General features: G+C 42.2%; 1 protein-coding gene across 4 annotated transcripts in view; it reads right to left on the bottom strand.

Moving 5' to 3' along the window:
- Positions 1–18,123, bottom strand: part of GANC (glucosidase alpha, neutral C) — a 203,343-nt gene extending 185,220 nt beyond the window's left edge. The window contains exons 1-9 of one of the 4 annotated variants that reach the window (XM_077464837.1): positions 17,839–18,123; positions 13,360–13,416; positions 12,969–13,077; positions 10,991–11,118; positions 8,922–9,104; positions 7,096–7,141; positions 4,962–5,022; positions 4,796–4,892; positions 540–720 (exon numbers count right to left, since the gene is read on the bottom strand). In XM_077464837.1, coding sequence (XP_077320963.1) covers positions 540–720; positions 4,796–4,892; positions 4,962–5,022; positions 7,096–7,141; positions 8,922–9,104; positions 10,991–11,118; positions 12,969–13,077; positions 13,360–13,416; positions 17,839–17,897 — 921 coding nt within the window. In that variant the 5' untranslated portion in view covers positions 17,898–18,123. The remainder of the gene's footprint in view (positions 1–539; positions 721–4,795; positions 4,893–4,961; positions 5,023–7,095; positions 7,142–8,921; positions 9,105–10,990; positions 11,119–12,968; positions 13,078–13,359; positions 13,417–17,838) is intronic. The other 3 variants (XM_077464835.1, XM_077464834.1, XM_077464836.1) reach the window with 3 other exon arrangements.
- Between the last annotated feature and the right edge of the window lie 2,639 nt (positions 18,124–20,762).

Genomic DNA, 20,762 nt, shown 5'->3' on the forward strand with positions numbered 1-20,762 from the left:
TTATTAAAAAAAAGTATTGCACTTACAGATAAAAAGTGAAAAAAAAAAGTGGTAGAGAGAACATCCAACCATGGGGTACACCAATAGGTTCAGTACGTGGTTACGTCACAACTCCTGTCTCCACCCTAAGCGTTTTTCCGTAAAAGGCATCATTTGGGAATGGAGGACCTCCATTTGCACGATTCCCCCATCAACGCAGACAGTGCTGACAGGGGAATCCCTCCTGCTGAGCAGTTGTCTGCAGGAGGGTGGGAGAAGCCTTCCCCGATGGCAGAAGACAGTGACTATCGCTAGCGGCTATAGCAGTTGCTAGCGATAATCGTAAGAGAATCTGGCAGGCTGGTTGTACCCAAGCCTGCACATTAACAGTTTGAATCTCGTCCGGTTCCTGCTGAACCGGTCAAGATTCAAACTGTGTATGGCCGGCCTAAGTCTCTGAACTGAAGATATCGGAATGCTGTATAATAAAATTTTAAATAAGTCAAAATACATTATGGCTGTAAATAAATCGCTTAATGTAATAAAAGCCATAGTCCTACCTGTAAGGCAGCTTTGGAATTGATTTCTACTAATGTCTCTGATGCATTGAGCCAGAAGATGCCACAAGTGTATGATGGTTTGTGTGCCAACAGTAAAGGTACAGATCCATATGTGCCCATTTTATCAAAGACACGGTATCCAAACACATCCAAATTGTAGAGCCGGTATGCCTCATTTTCTCTAACAGTGAGAGAGAAAACAGGAGTCATTTTACATTGTGCAATACAAGTAAGTAGATACAAATATAAATATGTGCACCAACCTACTGACCATCCCCCTCCTTCTCAAAAAACTCCCCTCTCTTGGCCTTCAAGATTCTGCTTTCTCCTGGTTCTCCTCCTACTTATCACAGCACTCTTTCAGTGTCACCTATAACTGTTTCCTCCTCTCCACTTCCTCTTTCTGTAGGGGTCCCCCAAGGTTCTGTCCTCAGACCCCTCCTCTTCTCCATTTACACCTCCTCCCTTGGTCATTTAATAAACTCCCATGGTTTCCAGTACCATCTCTATGCTGACGAAAAACACAACTCTATCTCTCTACTCTTCACCTCACTCATTCAGTCTCCTCTCAAATTACTAACTTACTAACTGACACATCAGCATTGATTTCACATCACTTCCTCAAACTCAATCTTTCTAAAACTGAGCTCATGATTTTTCCTCTGGCCTGTGCCTCCTCCCCTGACTTCTCCATCAAGATAATACAACAATCAGTCCCTCCCCTTATGCCAGGGTGCTAGGTGTAATACTGGACTCTGACCTGTCCTTTCAGAACCAAATCCAATCGCTGTCTCCAAAATACGCCCCTTTCTAAACATTGAAACCACTAAGCAACTTATTTACTCCCTTGTTATATCTCGCCTTGACTGTTAACTATCCCCTTTTCAGTCTATAATGAATTATGCTGCCAGACTCATCCACCTTACCAACCATTCAATGTCCGCCACCCCTTTCTGCCAATTCCTCCACTAGTTTCCCAATGCCCAACAAATAAAATTTAAAACACTATGTTGGAAGGCAACAACACACTAACAATAACATACAAAGCCATGCTACATCACCAAACTTATCTCCAAATATCACCCAAACTGTCCTCTCTACTCCTCCCAAGACCTCCTGCTTTCTAGCTCCCTTGTCTCCTCCTCCCATGCTCGCCTCCAGGACTTCTTCAGAGCCTCTCCCATCCTCTGGAACTCATTATCCCAATCTGTCCGGTTATCTACTCTGTCCACTTTTAGACTATCCCTGAAAACTCATCTCTTCAGGGAGGCCTATACTGCCTACAACTAACAACCAAATCTTCTACTTCCCTCATCAGTTCATCCCTCACAGTCACTACCTTTTTTGTTTCATCAGCCCCTCCCTATTAGATTGTAAGCTTGCAGAAGCAGGGCTCTCCTAACCCTCTTGTATTGAACTGTACTGTAGCTGTATTGTCTCCCATGATATTGTAAAGTGCTGCACAAACTGTTGGCACTATATAAATCCTGTATAAAAGTAATATAATAATAATGTACACCTGAATTTTTCAGAGCCATGTGCACAATTGATCTACCTTCTTGTTTAGGATCATTGTATGTCTCTCTAGCTTCACTCATTTGTGAGTTGCCTCGCAACAAGCATGCAGGTAGATGTGTGACACTTCTCAAACGTCCCTGATCTATATATATGTTCTTGGCCAGTACTCATAAAGTAGTAAAGACAGTGGGCAGTATAACAGTTAGGCTACTTTCACACTGAGGTGTTTTTCAGGAGCTAAAGGACTAAATATAGTGCCTGAAAAATGCCTCCTCTGCAGCCCTAGTGTGAAAGCCCGGGTGCTTTCACACTGAAGTGGTGCGCTTGCAGGACGTTACAAAAAAGTCCTGCAAGCAGCATCTTTTGGGCAGTGCGGGAGCTGTGTATATACCGCTCCTCCACGCCCCTTGCCATTGAAATCAATGACCACCACTGCTGAAGTGCCTGCAAAGCGATTCGGCAGTGGTGCTTTGCGGGAGCATTTAACCCTTCATTCAGCCGCCAGCGGGGGTTAAAAGCATTGCTAAAATTAGCGGCGCTTTACCGCTTACACCCCCTCACCCCAGTGTGAAAGTAGCCTTAGGCAGTTAATATTTTTGGAAGGGTTTCAGCAATGGAAGCTCTGTATTTTGCTCATTTTGGTAAGGGTGTAGGGTGTTTGTTTACATTTCCATTTTTTCTCATAATGTGAACTGACACTATTCTGTTCTAGAAGACAGCATGCTGATGTATTCACTGAATACCCTCTTTATCCTTCCACTTTATCTTTTTATTGAATATGTCTTTATTAATTTTGTAAAATGAGATGTAGTAGAGAGGATCCAAGGAATATCTTCAGGAACTCATGTGTCCAGACCCACATGAACAACTTACAGTTCATTATTAAATTTAGATCAGAACATGACCCTTACACCAGCCAATAAAAAGTATTAAGTGTCTCTGCCTTCAACCTCCTCCACCTTAAAGGATATCTAAAGCTTCGGTTTAAAAAAATAAACAAACACGTTATACTTACCTCCTCTGTGCAGTTGGTTTTGCACAGAGTGGCCCTGATCCTCCTCTTCTGGGGTCCCTCAGTGGCGCTCCTGGCTCCTACTCTTCTCGAGTGCCCTGTTGGAGAGCCGCTCTCTCTCGGGGCACTTGTGCGGGTGCGCTCCCATGCCCTGCTTCTGCATCTATTGACACTGACTCGACCCCGCCCTCAGGCTCCCATGTCATTGGATTTGACTGACCGCAGCGGGAGCTAATGGCCGGCGCTGCTGTCAAGCTATCAAATAAGGACCCAAAACACTGGCTTGAGTTGGTGCGCTCGTCCCTGTTGCTGGAAAAACCGGATTCAGGTAAGTAAAAGGGGGGCTCTGGGGGGCAGCTGTATTACAGGAGGTTTTTCACCTTAATGCAGAAAAACCTCAAGGGATCACAACCCCTTTAAAAAGTCCTTGGATGTAGGTGCATTAGTTTTCGTTTTTTTTTTTTTTTTTCACCTGGTGATCATTCCAGTACAGTAATACACTTCCTGTCCTAGGGAGACAAGGCCTACTTATTGTACTGTATCTATTGAGAGGAACTGCTGTCACCCTAGAACAGAAAGTATGTTAGGACTACAAATCCCTCCTCCATAAGATAAGGGGACGTGTCCTGTAGTTAACAAAGGGGAGCTGAACAGGGCTGATAAGACAACTTCGGATTACAATTCAGAATTGTCAATTCACATTTCTGGAAGATTCAGTTGGAATTTTTCTGTGCTTGCAGCATTTTTAATTAGCCAACATATGGGAAATATGCATGTATTGGCGAGATATACAGAATGTTTGTTTTTATTTTGGCAATCCTGGTAAATTGATCAGTGTCAGATGGCTACAAATGTCCCCATGTGTTTTATTTCAGATGGTTTTTACAAGACTGATTAATTTTTTAAAGGAGAAGTATAGCCAAAGCTATTTTGGCTATACTTCTCCTGTAGATCACAGGAGTGCAGTTCATCCACTATGGGCTGACGTCACTCAGCCAGTCCAGATCATAACCATATGGTCAGGATCCACCCAGATGCCTGGACCGGCATGTGGCTCAGCCGCTCCCTCCCCTCCACAGCCCGGAGCTCCAGTGAGCGATGGAGGGGCAGAGCAGAGAGCCAGTGACTGAAGCCTCTAATACACTAGTATTTTTCCTTTCGTTCAAGCCAGCAGGGTTAAACGAAAAAAAAAACTGACAGATCAGGAAGAGCCATTGTACTAACTATCCAACATTAGTACAAAGGTCTCCCATGCGGTTCTATTGTGTTCTGACTGGGGGACAGCCTCCACTGCATGAACACTATGGTCATTGCTCCCAGCCATTGGCTGAGAGCACTGATCGGGAGCCGATCAGCAGACCTTTTTCGGTCATGCGTTTGACAGAAGCTGGACGAAACGTTCAGCTTCTGTCGACCGAATCCAGTACACAGGTGCCAAATATCGGCCAGTTTCTGTTGAACTGGCTGATGCTGCCTGACATTTGGCCCTTGCGTACTAGGTTTGACAGTCACCTTTCTCTGCTCAGAGCGGAGGGGAGAACTGAGCAATCAGCAGTGTTTGATTGCTCAGTTCTCACTACAGAGGCTAGGTGCATCGACCTAGGTAAGAAAAAAAAAAAAAAAAAAAAAATTATATATATATATATATATATATATATATATATATAATACATTTTTTTTTTTTTTTTTTTTTTTTCTTTTAAGCGTTCTGATTTTTCCTGCTTACCCTGTGTCTTTGAGGCAGTGGATATCTGCATGTTCCGGCAGTCCGTAAACATTTTCAAACCCGTACAAGGTAAAATCCAGCCCCACAGAAGAGGGACCTGAGCAGATACAAAAATAAGATGAACTGTACCACAAGCCACAATATTAAATAAATAACTCCGACCTACCATGGGCTTTAACGTCTACAAAATCTCCAAACTTTTCTTTCCAGAGTCCAAATACATCCTGCTGAAAAGGAAAGCATGATATTTCAGGCCATAGTAAAGAAGACTATTAAACTAGATACAGTTGGAGTTCTCAAAGTCCTAAAATAATACAGTCACTAACTGGGAACTAGTATGTGTATGTCAGATATGCTACCTCCTTATATAAATGCACTTGTTTTGGATCATTAGCTAAGCAAGTAGTGGAAGGGGAACAAGGATAACGGCCCTGGAGCCTGCAACTACTAAAACAACGCAGCCATGGCTACCCCATATTTCTGTCCTAACAAGTATTGGTTGTGCACAGTACAGGCATACCCCACTTTTAAACACAAATGGGGTTTATTTACTAAAGCTGGAAAGTGCAAAATCAGGCTCACTTCTGCATAGAAACCAATGAGCTTCTAACCCCAGCTTGTTCAATTAAGCTTTGGCAATAAAACCTGGAAGCTGATTGGTTTCTATGCAGAAGTGAGCCTGATTTTGCACTTCCCAGCTTTAGTACATAAACCCAATTGTGTACTTAAAAGTGGGGTATGCCTGTAATGCAATGATGTTTCATGGGGACAGAGAGAGCTTCCTTATACCTGTGTAAAGCTTGAGGTAGTTACTTATAGCGATGCTACTTATACTTATTGCTTCCACAGAATAGTAAGTATATTTGGCCATATTCAGCTGTGAAGACTGACATTAGCGTGAAGCTGTAAATGCAAAGCACAGGTTCTCCAGAAGTATTAAGCATCTCCTTTGCAATCTCTAAAACAAATAAATTACTCTTACAATTCAATACACATTGAAGGCTCCCTTTTGAAACATACTAGGTGTTCTCCTCCAAATGCCTCCCCATCCAAAAACTTGGATTAAAAATAACGAAAATAACTTGTGTCACTCCAAAATATATATTTTTTTTATAATTCTTTAGTTCCCGAATAAATTTGGGTCCTATAATAAATCTGGAAACAAGATTTTTTCTATCTCTATCATAATTAGACCAATACCCCCGTATTGTCCAATGGCAACCGATAATCCCTTTATTACCATTGGCTCCATGACTGATCCCTACATCACTGTGCCAACAGGTCCATTAATCCCTTTGGCAAAATTGCAGAAGATGATTGTCCTATTGCCATGCCCTATTCTTCTGTCATTTCTGTACTACTACTGCCAACACTTCCGTTATCATGGCAATGTTGCCAGAAACAATTCCTCCATCTCCATGGCTGATCCCTCTGTCACCAGGCAATGTGGTTGATCCTTCCATTACCAAAGCAACGTGGGTGATACATCTGTAACTATGGTAACATGGCTGATCGCTCTGTTGCCATTCACAATATAATAGATTTCTACTTCGCCATGGCAATGTGTCCAATCTTTTCATTGCCATGGCAATGAGATTGAACCCTGTGCTTTGTTTCCATGGAATTGTGGATAGTGAGCATGGCTACTTGGCTAATCCCTCTTCGGCCAGTCCAATGGGACATATCCTTCACCAGAGCAATAGAACAGATCCCATGATTGCTATAAAACTAGGCTAATCCCTCGTCACCATATCATTAAGACTGATCAGTTTTAGCACTTGCAATAGGGCCAATCTTTTGCTGCTATGACAACAGGGAAGATCTCTCCAATGGCAATACTGCCAATCCCTCAAGAACAATAGTGCCATGGGCAATTCATTTGTTGCCATAGGCTGTCACCAATCCACCCATCACCATGGCAACATGCCAATTCTTTCTTTGCCATGGCAACATGGCTGACTCCTCCGTAAATACGACAACAAGGCCAAACTTCTTATTACTATATCAGTGGTGTAAATTCCTCCATTCCCACAGTGCTGATCCTTCCTATCCCAAGGTGACATGGTTGATACCTCTAATACAGTGACAACAAAGCCAATGGTACCATTGCCACACCAACAAGACCGGTTCCTCTTCTACCATGGCAATAATACAAACCCCTTTAGCTGTGACTGTGCCCCTTGTAAGAATAACAGGACCATTACTTTCTAACGTAGCCTGAAATGCAAAGGATTGGATGGTAGACAGACACACAAAAAATAATTTTCAAGTGTGTTATCTGAAATATCAGAACATTGTACCTCTGACTTATCCGACTGCACTTTTGTGTCTGTCTCTGCTGGTTCTCTGTAATAAACAAACACAGAATCAATAAAAGGTGAGGAGTTTATTACACCAAAATGAGTAACCATAAAGAATGCCACTCTGTGCTGAAGAACAATGTACTGTATTTATTGTATATATGGGTGTTAAAAAATAAGAATAAAATTAAATGTGCTACTTAATAATAAAGCTGTATTTAGAAAAAAGGCTGATATGGGCAATAATTTCCTTTTTTATTCTTTCCACAATATAAAATAGTTTAAGTGGTTGTAAATCTTAGACATTAAATATGAACAGAGCATATCCTGTATGTTCTATGTGAAGGGGATGTGTCTCTTCCCTCCAATCAGCATTTAGAGCTCTCCTCACTAAACTCTGCAGAGTGTAACTTCAGCTCTCCGCTCCCTTTTTGGGAACTCTGGCAAGCTTTACAAATTCAGCACTTTGATGTAGAGAAGGGAAGAATGCAGATAGACAGTTACAAATTATTATATACTTGTGTATTCATACAAATATCTAATATTTGGACCTTTTACATAACCATCTAATGTTATAGCAAGCTTAAGGTGGTTGTAAACTTTTACATATAACCAGTGAAGTGACGGGTCTCAGGTAATACGCAGAGATGAAACAAATCCTCCTATATAATTTGGCTATGTTTCATTTTAAAAAAGTCACTAACACAGTGCAAAACTACAGCAACCTGAAGTTAAAGGGGTTGTAAACCCTTGAGGTTTTTCACCTTAATACATTCTATGCATTAAGGTGAAAACCCTTCTGTAGTGCAGAAGCCCCCCAGAGAACCCCCTTTTACTTACCAGAACCCAAATGTTCCAGCAACAGTGACGAGCACGGCAGCTCCAGCCGCTGTCTTGGGTCCTCATTGGATAGATTGATAGCAGCGGGAGCCATTGCCTCCCGCTGCTGTCAATCAAATCCAGTGACACGGGAGCCTGGGGGCGGGGCCGTGTTCTGCTGTCTGTGTTGATGGACGCAACAGCATGTCTCGGGAGCCAGCTTGCATGAGTTCCCCCATGGAAAGCCGCTCTCTGTGGGGGCACTCGAAAAGAGGGGGAGCCATGAGCACCGCTGGGGGACACCAGTAGAGGAGGATCGGGGCCACTCTGTGCAAACCCATTGCATAGAGGAGGTAAGTATAATATGTTTGTTATTTTAAAAAAAATAAACAAACAAAAAAAATAAATGAACCTTTACAACCCATTTAGGCTTTAATCTCTGTTTGGGGCCCAAAAGTGTACTAAATTATGACAGCATTGCTATCACATGGGACCAAGTAGGGTAGAATATTTTGAACTATGTTGTTTTATCTTAATAAGTTAGTGAAGTTTTGTAAATATATGTACTGTTTGGTGTATGTGTGCTGATCACCCAGTGCTTACTTAATTATGAATAACAGTTAGGGCTCACACACACAGGATGTTTTTATAGCTGCTGTTAGGGGTGTTTGATGTTTTTTTTTTAACTGCCTCTAAAAGCCTCTCCATGTTAGCCTATGTGTCCATGCACACATAAACTGTCAGAAGCGTTTGGAGGCATAAATGTCCTGTGTGCATGAGACCTTACAGTTGTGGTGACTCAGCCTACAAAAAGTCATTTGTGCACACTGTCCAGAGCAAAGTAATTTTTTTACATCATAGTAAACCATATCAGACTTGGGTAAAATGCAAGTTCTGTTTGGCTACAAAAAGTTTCTGTACTTTTATCATTATCAACATACATTACAATATCTATATATATATATATGTATATTAAATAAAAACCTTCCCTTCCACTGATTTTGTACCTTTTTTCTGGTGGTAGTCGTAGGTGTTCAAAATACAAAAAGCCCTGAGAGTTTATTCCAAAAAGTGCCTCGTCTTCCTGTGTCACCATAATAGAAAATGGCTGGGAATGGATATGGACCTTGCTTGTGCCACTTGGATGCTCGAGAACCACAGTTTCTGTCTCTTGCAGCAAGATATTGAACCTGATGGAATATTCAATTTATTCATTTTGTGTTTTAACACTAATTAGTTTATGTAATAACACCACGATAATTGTCTAGCCCTAAAAAACAGGGCTTGTACTGATTTATCAATATCTATTTTGTAGAGCGCTGTGTAAACTGTTGGCAACATACACTGATCAGCTATAACTTGTATATGACCACTGAAAAATTACATGAATAACCTATCTTGTTACAATGCTATCTTAAAGTAAATGGGACATATTAATCAGCATGTAAACATGTTGTCCCTGAAGTTAATGTGTTTAAAGCAGGAAAATGGACATCTATTTTTTTAAGTGTATGGGGCTGCGTAGCCACAGACCAGTCAGGGTACGCATGCTGACCCGCGTCCACAACCGAAAGCTCCTACATTGGGCACAGAACTGGACCATGAAGCAATGCAATAAGATGGCCTGGTCCAATGAATCATGTTTTCTTGTACATCATATAGATAGTCAGATGTGTCTGCATCGCTTACCTGGGGAAGAGATGGCACCAGGATGCATTATAGGAAGAAGAGAAGCCCACCTTTGGGCAAAGTTCTGCTTTGAATCCCTGGGTCCTGCCAGTAATATGGATGTTACTTGACACATTTCACCTACCTAAACATTGCTGCTGACAAAGCACATCCCTTTAGGGAAATAGTATGCTCTGATGACAGTGGCCTCTTTCAGTAGAATAATGCACCCTGCCACACTGCAAAAATGGTTCAAGAATGATTGGAGGAACACAACAACAAGTTTGAGATGTTGACTTGGCCTCCAAATTCGCCAGATCTCAATCCATTGGAGCATCTGTGGGATATGTTGGAAAAACTGGACCAGTCCATGGAGGCCCCACCTCACAACTGACAGTATTTAGAGGATCTGCTACTGATAGCTTGGTGCCAGATACCATAGCATACCTTCAGAGGTCTAGTGGCATCCATGCCCTGATGGGTCAGGGCTGTTTTGGTAGCAAAATGGGACATACTCAATATTAGGTGGGTGGTCAAAGTTATGTCTGATCATTTGTATAAATCCTTTATAATAATAATTACACAGTTATATAGATTGAATAAAGACACTGGTACCTTCAGTTCAACCTGAACGTGTGTGTGTGACTACTGTTTTCCATATCCCTGTACATTGTGTTGAAGTACATCTAAAAGTTTTTTGAACTTATGTACGCCTCTCCACTGACCCCACCAACTGTGGAAGGAGTTCCTTAACGCCCTAACACTAAGTTTGAACGGTTTCTCATCTAACTTCATTGGGTGGCCGCATTTTGTCTTCTTTAGGGACCTAAGAATTAAAAGTTTCCTCCCAATGCTAGAGTGGCCATTGAAGGATTTGATTTATATATTGCTATCATATCGCCTCATAAGCGTCTCTTCTCCAGTAAGAATACGTCAACATGGCTTCGCCGTATTCACTAACCTGAATAAGTATATGTTCACTTTGCAAAGTGAGCTTTCACTTGGCTTGCTGAATGAAGAAAAGGTGTGCTGACCTTCAATCATTCAACCAAACATCTCTGTTTTTTTTTTTTTTTTAAATGTCCTTACACATGATTGGGTATTCTTTCCACAGTGAATATTAACTTAGCTTCACCTCATTTCTAGGGCTAACTAAAAATGTATTTTGCAAAATAATACGAATGTTCAGGATTCTGAGCATTGCGTTTGATAACTGGGCTATTCTGATCTCCTAGGAAGCAATAATTTGATTGTTAAACAATCTCACAGCACACAGGGCCCAGACTTTCCTTGATCTATGAAGGAGAGGAAAAAATAAATAGTATCACACAGGCACAGCACAGTCTACTGGTTTAGTATTACAGGAGGATCTGGCATGAAAGGATACTTTAAAAGAATTCATTCTGACCTTCCAGTAGTTGGCTCCTTCACCAATACATCAGGCACTTCATATCTAGGTTTTAAAGGTGAAAGCTCTTTAATTTTAAGTCTAACAATATTGCCTTCCACTGCAATGACTTGCAGTTGCAAGGGAACCTAAAAGAGAGTAGATGAATGAAATCAGAATTTTGGATCAGACAGAGATAAGTCAGTCATAGATTTGACTATATCAAACTGACACTGAAGATATTTTTTAACTAAAATATTTATTAAAATCAAAGTAAGTTATTTAAAACTAAGTAAACAAATAAGCGATTTTAGAACTGAACTAAAATCAATTATGTGAAAAAATTAAGTATACTAATGACAAACTCAATATACAAAAATCCCAAAAAAAGTGTCTATATGTGAAAATTTTGAACCAAGAAAAGTCCTTAAGAGTGAAAGAAATCCAATATATAGTCCAATAAAATTAGTGACAATCAATTGAATCATAAATGTGCATCAAAAAATAATAATGTGAATTGATAGGAGATCCACCACTTGAAGCACCAATCGTTTACCAGAGAGATTGAACTCGTATAGGTGTACACCCAATGAATCAATCAATCAAGCTTTGTGAAGTACCTGGGATGATTCAGGCTCACTGTATGGACACAACTTCCAGAAGGATGTTCAGGACGATGGATGTCAGCAGATAAGATCAGAACGAGCAATCAGCCCAACCATTTAAATAAACAAAAAGAAGAAGGAGGGCACATAGAGTAATTGTGTTGCTAGCTGTGATTGGTCACAGTGATCACATGGTACAAACAGGAACAATCACAGCCCATCTGTACAATGTGACTAGCTGTGATCAATCACAGCTAATCACAACAATACACACTGAATAAATCTGTTTCATTCAGTAAAAAATGTTGCTTATACCAGGAAAATTTACTGGTATAAGCAATCATATTGTGTATAAAAAGAAATAAGAAAGCCTGACCACTTCCCCAGAGTAGAGACAGACACAGCACAGAGAATAGATAGCTTGTGCTGCATACTGTAATATTTCTGCTGTCCCTGCTCCCCGCTCAGCTCAGAGTGGGTTATTAGCTCTGCTCCTGTAGTCTAATCTCTGCACCAGCAGAGAGAGGGATGTAAGATGTTAAATGACAGCTCACATCTCTTAGACCCCTTTCACACTGGGGCACTTTGCAGACGCTAAAGCGATAAAAATACCGTCTGCAAAGCGCCTTGAAACAGCCGCTGCTGTGTCTCCAATGTGAAAGCCCCGAGGGCTTTCACACTGGAGCGGTGCGCTAGCAGGATGGTAAAAGGGTCCTGCTAGCAGTATCTTTGGAGCGGTGAAGAAGCAGTGTATACACCGCTCCTTCACCACTCCTGCCCATTGAAATCAATGGAGCAGCGCAGCTATACTGCCAGCAAAGCGCTGCTGCAGCAGCACTTTGCGGTGGTTTTAACCCTTTCTCGCCCGCTAGGAAGGGGGTAAAACCACCCCGCTAGCGGCCGAATACCGCCGCTAAAATGACCGACGCACCCCGTGGCTCAGTGTGAAAGGGCTCTTAGGACAAGGTCACGCTTGGCAGGAATCTACGGCAGTTTTCTATGTGCAAAACTGTCATATTCCCTCTATTAGGGGCAGTTACCATTTCACTCCGAAATAGAAACTGGTGCAGGTGGAGCAGATAGATAGTGGTTTCCACTTGGTTGAACTCCTATTCAATCCTGATCTTATGGTGCTCCTAATATCACTATTTATTTGACTAAACCTGTACGCTGCCCTCTCTTGACATCTGTCTTCTACCTGGCTGGGTCTCCACATTACAATTTGATTCTTTGTTTGATCCCTTTTTTAGGACATCAGCTCTCAAAAGTGGGGAGCACATCAAATACAAGGGCTGTAATCTGTTAGCTGCCATGTAGCCAACTGACACTCTTCAAACAACTAAACTACAAATGTTCCAGGGTTTAGCAACCAGCATTTTCTAGAAAGTACTGACCTTTGTTCTCTGATGAAGAATATTAAGTGTAGCAATGCCATTCTCCATTTTGAGGGTGTCCAACTGAGCCAAATATGGTGACTGGTCTGGGTGAAGTAGTTTCTGCCTCCTGCATGTGAAAGTGGAACAATACAATAAGGCCAGCATTATGTGACTAACAATGTAAAGGGAAACAAAACTGAACAATCTTTCTGGGGTTTTATTCATACGGTATTTCCCTATATATAAATGAATTTGTAAGATTCTGCTATTAGGTATGTTCTATATGAGCTGTAAAAACGTACAGCTTGGTGATCACTAAGTACCTTCACTGCCAAGCAAATACAGATTTATTTAAATGTTATATTTTTACTTCTACTTCTATTACTTCTATTTTACTTCTAGAATATACCTGTAAAATCCAATCTGGCTGCATGTCTTAAATTTGCTCTTGTCCTCAAGAAGTAGCCTAGAAAAAAAAAAACAGCACTCTTACAATAAATTTCACATACATCCCACTGTCATCTCCAGTGACCAAATGTTTGCCCTTGCAAGGGTATTGGGTAATACAGTAAATAAGAAAAAGAAAAACCCAATAGATTCCTCCTCCCACGCTAAACAATGCGGATGGATGATTCTCCCCGTCGGTCACCAGACTACACAACCAGCAGATGCATTTGATTTGATGCAGGTGCTAGTCAGCTGACAGTTTTCCACCTGTCTCCTTCGATCTGGGTGATGCTGACAAGCTTCACGCTTTCAATCAACACTGATTATTTGTAATCCTTATGCAGACAGGATTAGTAAATAGTTAGGAAAGTACCGTATCTATTTACTTGTTTTAAACTTTTTTTATTTACATTTCTTTGGTTACTTCCTAGTTTCTTGCCTAGGCAAATGATGTCATACATCCCAGGAGTCTTCAAGAGGGTAGGAGGGGTTGTCTCTGCTAAGCACACTCTCCTGTGTAGTGTCATATTTTGCTGCCTATCACAGGATGCTGCGGAAGTGACGTTGCCGCCAGAAATTGCGTACTGCGCATGCGCGATGCGTTCCAAACACTCGCGCCGTGCGTTCCAACATAGTTTCAGCAATACAGTTCAGCGAAACCATCACATAATGTTACGGAAGTGATGTTAAACACAACACAAACACTGGGCCGTGCGTTACAACACTAATACTTCCCTTGTTACCTAGTATCATTATTTACCAACCATGCTGAGCTACGTGCCGTGTTAGGTTCTGCATTGCTGGGACTTGTAGTGCCTATCCTGAGCTACATGCTTCAATGTTCAGTGTGCTCATCCTTATCCCCGAGCTTCAATGTTCAGTGTCCTCATCCCTATCCGCGAGCTTCAATGTTCAGTGTCCTCATCTCTATCCCCCTGCTTCAATGTTCAGTGTCCTCATCCTTATCCCCGTGCTTCAATGTTCAGTGTCCTCATCCTTATCCCCGTGCTTCAATGTTCAGTGTCCTCATCCCTATCCCCATGCTTCAATGTTCAGTGTCCTCATCCTTACCCCCGAGCTTCAATGTTCAGTGTCCTCATCCCTATCCCCGGGCTTCAATGTTCAGTGTCCTCATCCTTATCCCCATGCTTCAATGTTCAGTGTCCTCATCGAAGCAGGGGGATAAGGATGAGGACACTGAACATTGAAGCTTGCGGATAGGGATGAGGACACTGAACATTGAAGCTCGGGGATAAGGATGAGGACACTGAACATTGAAGCACGGGGATAAGGATGAGGACACTGAACATTGAAGCACGGGGATAAGGATGAGGACACTGAACATTGAAGCACACTGAACATTGAAGCAGGGGGATAGGGATGAGGACACTGAACATTGAAGCTCGGGGGTAAGGATGAGGACACTGAACATTGAAGCTCGGGGATAAGGATGAGGACACTGAACATTGAAGCATGGGGATAGGGATGAGGACACTGAACATTGAAGCTCGGGGATAAGGATGAGGACACTGAACATTGAAGCATGGGGATAGGGACGAGGACACTGAACATTGAAGCTCGCGGATAGGGACGAGGACACTGAACATTGAAGCTCGGGGATAGGGATGAGGACACTGAACATTGAAGCTCGGGGATAGGGATGAGGACACTGAACATTGAAGCATGGGGATAGGGATGAGGACACTGAACATTGAAGCTCGGGGATAAGGATGAGGACACTGAACATTGAAGCACAGGGATAAGGATGAGGACACTGAACATTGAAGCAGGGGGATAGGGATGAGGACACTGAACATTGAAGCTCGCGGATAGGGATGAGGACACTGAACATTGAAGCTCGGGGATAAGGATGAGGACACTGAACATTGAAGCTCGGGGATAGGGATGAGGACACTGAACATTGAAGCTCGGGGATAGGGATGAGGACACTGAACATTGAAGCATGTAGCTCAGGATAGGCACTACAAGTCCCAGCAATGCAAAACCTACTAGGTAACAAGGGAAGTATTAGTGTTGTAACGTACGGCCCAGTGTTTGTGTTGTGTGTAACATCACTTCCGTAACATTATGTGATGGTTTCGCTTAACTGTATTGCCGAAACTATGTTGGAACGCAAGGCGCGAGTGTTTGGAACGCATCGCGCATGCGCAGTACGCAATTTCTGGCGGCAACGTCACTTCCGCAGCATCCTGTGATAGGCAGCAAAATGTGACACTACACCTGCATGCATGCTTGAGCTAAGGGGAAGAGGGATTCCAGGAAGTAAGTGCCACATGAATCATCTGCCCTTACTCAAGATGATGGGGGAGTTGTTACAGTTTAAAAATGAATTCATTAGTGTTAATTGGTTTGTGGTACCCAGAAGCAGTGAAGATTTGCTTTAACCACTTGCCGACCAGCCGCCATCATTATACTGCGTCAAGTTGGCTCTATTACGCAAATCGCCGTAGCTGTATGCTGGTTCGAGCAATAGATACAGTGGGCACGCGCATGGGGCCGGAGGCACGACCCTGAAGCCAATGCACAGGACCGGAGGCTGCGATGTCCGCCGGCCACCTGTGATCACTCCACAGAGAGGCAGAATGGGGACCTGTCAATGTAAACAAACAGATCCGGGTTCTGTCAGGGGAGTAGAGTGAAATTGTCTATTCCTAGTGATCAGGAACAGTGATCTCTCTCCTCCTCCAGTCAGTCCCATACCCCCCACAGTTAGAAACACCTCACAGGGAACACATTTAACCCCTTGATCACCCCCTAGTGTTAACCCCTTCCCTGCCAGTGTCATTTATACAGTAATCAGTGCATTTTTATTTCACTGATCGCTGTATAAATGTCACTGGTCCCAAAAAAGTGTCCGATCTGTCCGCCGCAATGTCACAGTCCCGCTAAAAATCACTGCTCACCGCCATTACTAGTAAAAAATAAATAATAATAATAAAAATGCCATAAATCTATCCCCTATTTTGTGAACTTTTGCACAAACCAATCAATATATACGCTTATTGCAATTTTCTTTACCAACAATATGTATTGTCTTAGACTGAGAGAGAAATAATTTTTTTTATTTCTTTTGGGGATATTTATTATAGTAAAAATTAAAAATATATTGTTTTTGTTTGTTTTTTTCTAAATTGTTGCTCTTTTTTTGTTTATAGCACAAAAAATAAAAATCGCAGAGGTGATCTAATATCACCAAAAGGAAGCTCTATTTGTGGGGGGAAAAAAGGACCTCAATTTTGTTTGGGTACAGCGTCGCACAACCGCGTAATTGTCAGTTAAAGTGACGCAGTGCCGAATCCCCAAAAAATGGCCTGGTCTTTAAGGCTGGATTCACACCTATGCAGTTTTAGTGCTTTTTGCATATTTGCACTACAGTCCATTTACCATGGTTTCCTATGGAACACGTTCTGTAGTGCAAATCTGCAAAATGCATAGGTGTGAATCCAGCCTAAGGGGCAAATCCTTCTGGTCCTTAAAGAGGGATTTCACTGTAAAAAAAATTATTAAAAGCCAGCAGTTACAAATACTGCAGCTGCTGACTTTTAATAAATGGACACTCACCTGTCCCAGGATCCAGCAATGCCGGCAGCCGAGGCCGATCGATCGATCAGCTCTCGGCTGCTGCCGCCACCATTCTAGGTGAGGGAATCAGGAAGTGAAGCATTGCGGCTTCACTTCCCGGTTCCCTACTGCGCATGCGCGAGTCGCGCAGCACAATAGGAATGGTCCGCACTGTCTCTGGGACCCGTGTGTGTCCCAGAAGACAGCACGTCGGGACAGGAAGAGGCATAGATTGCCGTGGGAGTCTATGCCCAGAAGTGGGTGCAAATACCTGTCTTAGACAGGTATCTGCACACCCCTCCCCTCTGAAAGGTGCCAACTCTGACACCGGAGGGGGGGGGGTTCCGATGAGCAGAAGTTTCACTTTAGGGTGGAACCCCGCTTTAAGTGGTTAAGCCGTGTATTGGGCAGCCTGTGACATGGTTCATTGACTGATGTATTGGAAAATGTAAATCCTTTCTACAAGAACGTATGAGAAGGGAACCATCATGGCCGGCCGTTGTGCCTTACATACTTTTTTTTTTATAAAAAAGAAAAACAATAAAGGAAGCAAATAAAATTATGATAAAATGTAACAGCAGCAAACAGTACAAGGTGCAGCAAACAGTACAAGGTACACCATACACAACTCAAACCTAAATTGACTTTACAAATTAAATTAAAACAATATTAGTGTTTTCTTAATGCCATTTACTACTTTCAATTGGTGTACAAAAACAACCGCATGGAAAGTTAAGATGTCAAAGGTCAAACTTGAAAGATAAGATGAGTTGAAATGTATTACAAAACTAAAGTACCTTTTCTCAGGCTGTGAGGTAAGTGCACATTATGTATCCTGCTGTGTCTGCGATTTACTTACCCTTCAAGAGGCTCCTCTGCCTGAACAGTGAGGTTGGGGGCTGATTCCTGGGAAGTCATGGCTCTCACCAGATTCTCCTTTTCCTGGTTGTCTATCCTTATATGTTACAGCTGCTAGTATGACACCTAGTGTACAATATTAATATTAGTATTAATTTATAAGGCATACAAATTACACGTGACATGCAGTGCTGTCAACCGCCTTTTAATTTACTGGCAATTGGGCATGCGCCGTTCCGAAGCCTGGTGTTTCTGACAGGACACCTGGCTCGGAAAAGCTCGTACAGGCTCGCCCGTTATCGGACGGGCGCATGCGCAGTTACGTACTGGCGCCGGGTGGGCGTGATTTTTGAATGCTGCTCGGTCAGTCTCGGTGTACAGTCAGATTAGGCGACCCGTCAGAATGTGTACCGGAAGTGAGGTTCCGTCGCCTCCATCTTCCTACACACCACACTCCTCCATAGTAAGAATACGCTGAGAAGGGTACAAGCGGACATCTACCGGAGTTATATATAGTGAAATAGAGTACTTAGAACTCCGTTTGACTGATTAGATGTTGCATTTTGAAAGCGGCAAGCCTGCTGATTTAATAGGTTTGCTAATCTGACGGGAGTTCGCTGCTTTTAAAATTCAACATCTAAACATTCATACGGAGTTCTAAGTACTGTATTTCACTATATAACCTCAGCTTACAGTTAAAAATAAGTGTAACAAGATGTCCGTTTTCCCTTTCTCAGTGTATCCTTACTATAGAGAAGTGCGGGGTGTAGCAAGATGGCGGCAACGGAACGTCGCTTCTTTTACATTCTGACAGGTCGGCAAATCTGACAAAACATCCACGCTGTGGCCACAGAGGAGGATATTATTGTGACTGTGGGGGTTGAAGTAGGGTTGCCACTTTTTCTTTAAGCCAAACCTGAACACTTTAGTGGCACACAGTAATTTTTTTTGTTCTTTTAACCACTTGACCACTGGGCACTTAAACACCCTTAATAACCAGACCAATTTTCAGCTTTCGGTGCTCTCGCATTTTGAATGACAATTACTCAGTCATGCAACACTGGACCTATATGAAATTTTTGTCCTTTTTTTCACACAAATAGAGCTTTCTTTTGGTGGTATTTAATCACCGCTGGGTTTTTTATTTTTTGTGCTATAAAAGAAAAAATACCGAAAATTCTGTAAAAAAACGAATTTTTCTTTGTTTCTGTTAGAAAATTTAGCAGATTAGTAATTTTTTCTTCATAAATTTTGGCCAAAATTTATACTACTACATATCTTTGCTAAAAATAAGTACAAATTGGTGGATATTATTTGGTCTTTGTGAAAGTTATAGAGTCCACAAGCTATGGTGCCAATATCTGAAAATTGATCACACCTGAAGTACTGACGGCCTATTTCAATTCTTGAGACCCTAACATGCCAGAAAAGTACAAATACCCCCCAAATGACCCCTTTTTGGAAAGAAGACATTCCAAGGTATTTAGTAAGAGGCATGATGAGTTTTTTGAAGTTGTCATTTTTTCCCACAATTCTTTGCAAAATCAAGATTCTTTTTACTTTTTTTTTTTTTTCACAAAATTGTCATATTATCAGGTTATTTCTCACACACAGCATATGCATACCACAAATTACACCCCAAAACACATTCTGCTATTACTCCCGAGTATGGTGATACCACATGTGTGAGACTTTTACACAGCGTGGCCACATACAGAGGCCCAACATGCATGGAGCGCCATCAGGTGTTCTGGAGCACCCAGGACAATTCTGACATTTCTCTCCTACATGTAAAAATCATCATTTATTTGCTAGAAAATTACATAGAACTCCAAAACATTATATATGTTTTTTTAGCAAACACCCTGGAGAATACAATGGTGGTCTTTGCAACTTTTTATCTCGCACGGTATTTGCGCAGTAATTTTTCGAATGCTTTTTTTTGGAAAAAAAACTGTTTTGTGCTTAAAAAAAAAAAACACAGTAAAGTTAGCCCAATTTTTGCATAATGTGAAAGATGAAGTTACGCTGAGTAAATAGATACCTAATATGTCACTCTTCAAAATTGCACACGCTCGTGGAATGGCGGCAAACGTCGCTACTTAAAAATACCCATAGGCGACGATTTACATTTTTTTTACTGGTTATATGTTTTGAGTTACAGAGGAGGTCTAGGGCTAGAATTATTTCTCTCGCTCTAACGTTCGCAGCGATACCTCACATGTGTGGTTTGAACACCGTTTTCATATGTGGGCGGGACTTACGCATGCGTTCGCTTCTGCATGCGAGCACATGGGGACAGGGGCGCTTTTAAAAAAACATTTTTTTTTATTGTTCATTTTACTTTATTTATTTTAGTTTGACATTTTTTTCCCCAAAAATAATTTTTTTGATCACTTTTATTCCTATTACAAGGAATGTAAACATCCCTTGTAATAGGAATATGGCATGACAGGTCCTCTTTACAGTGAGATGTGGGGTCAATAAGACCCGCATCTCACCTCTAAGCTGGGAAGCCTGAAAAAAAAAAAGATTCTGGCTTTGATCGTATTAGCGATTCGGTAGAAGCACCGGAGGGCGGAGGGCGGCGGGAGATGTCTATGGCTGGGTATTGCAGGGTATCACCGACTATGGCTGGGTATCTCAGAGCATGGTGTTGCAGAGTACTGCGTTGCAGAGCATTGCAGGGTATTGGCGGGTGTTGCATAGCATTGCAGAGTGTTGCAGGGTATTGGCGGGTGTTGCAGAGCATTGCAGAGTGTTGCAGGGTATCGGCGGGGGTTGCAGAGCATTGCAGAGTGTTGCAGGGTATCGGCGGGGGTTGCAGAGCATTGCAGAGTGTTGCAGGGTATCGGCGGGGGTTGCAGAGCATTGCAGAGTGTTGCAGGGTATTGGCGGGTGTTGCAGAGTGTTGCAGGGTATTGC

This window comes from Lithobates pipiens, unplaced genomic scaffold, assembly GCF_037356315.1.
Source record: "Lithobates pipiens isolate NorthernLeopardFrog02 unplaced genomic scaffold, aLitPip1_a1.2 Scaffold_30, whole genome shotgun sequence".
NCBI lineage: Eukaryota > Metazoa > Chordata > Amphibia > Anura > Ranidae > Lithobates > Lithobates pipiens.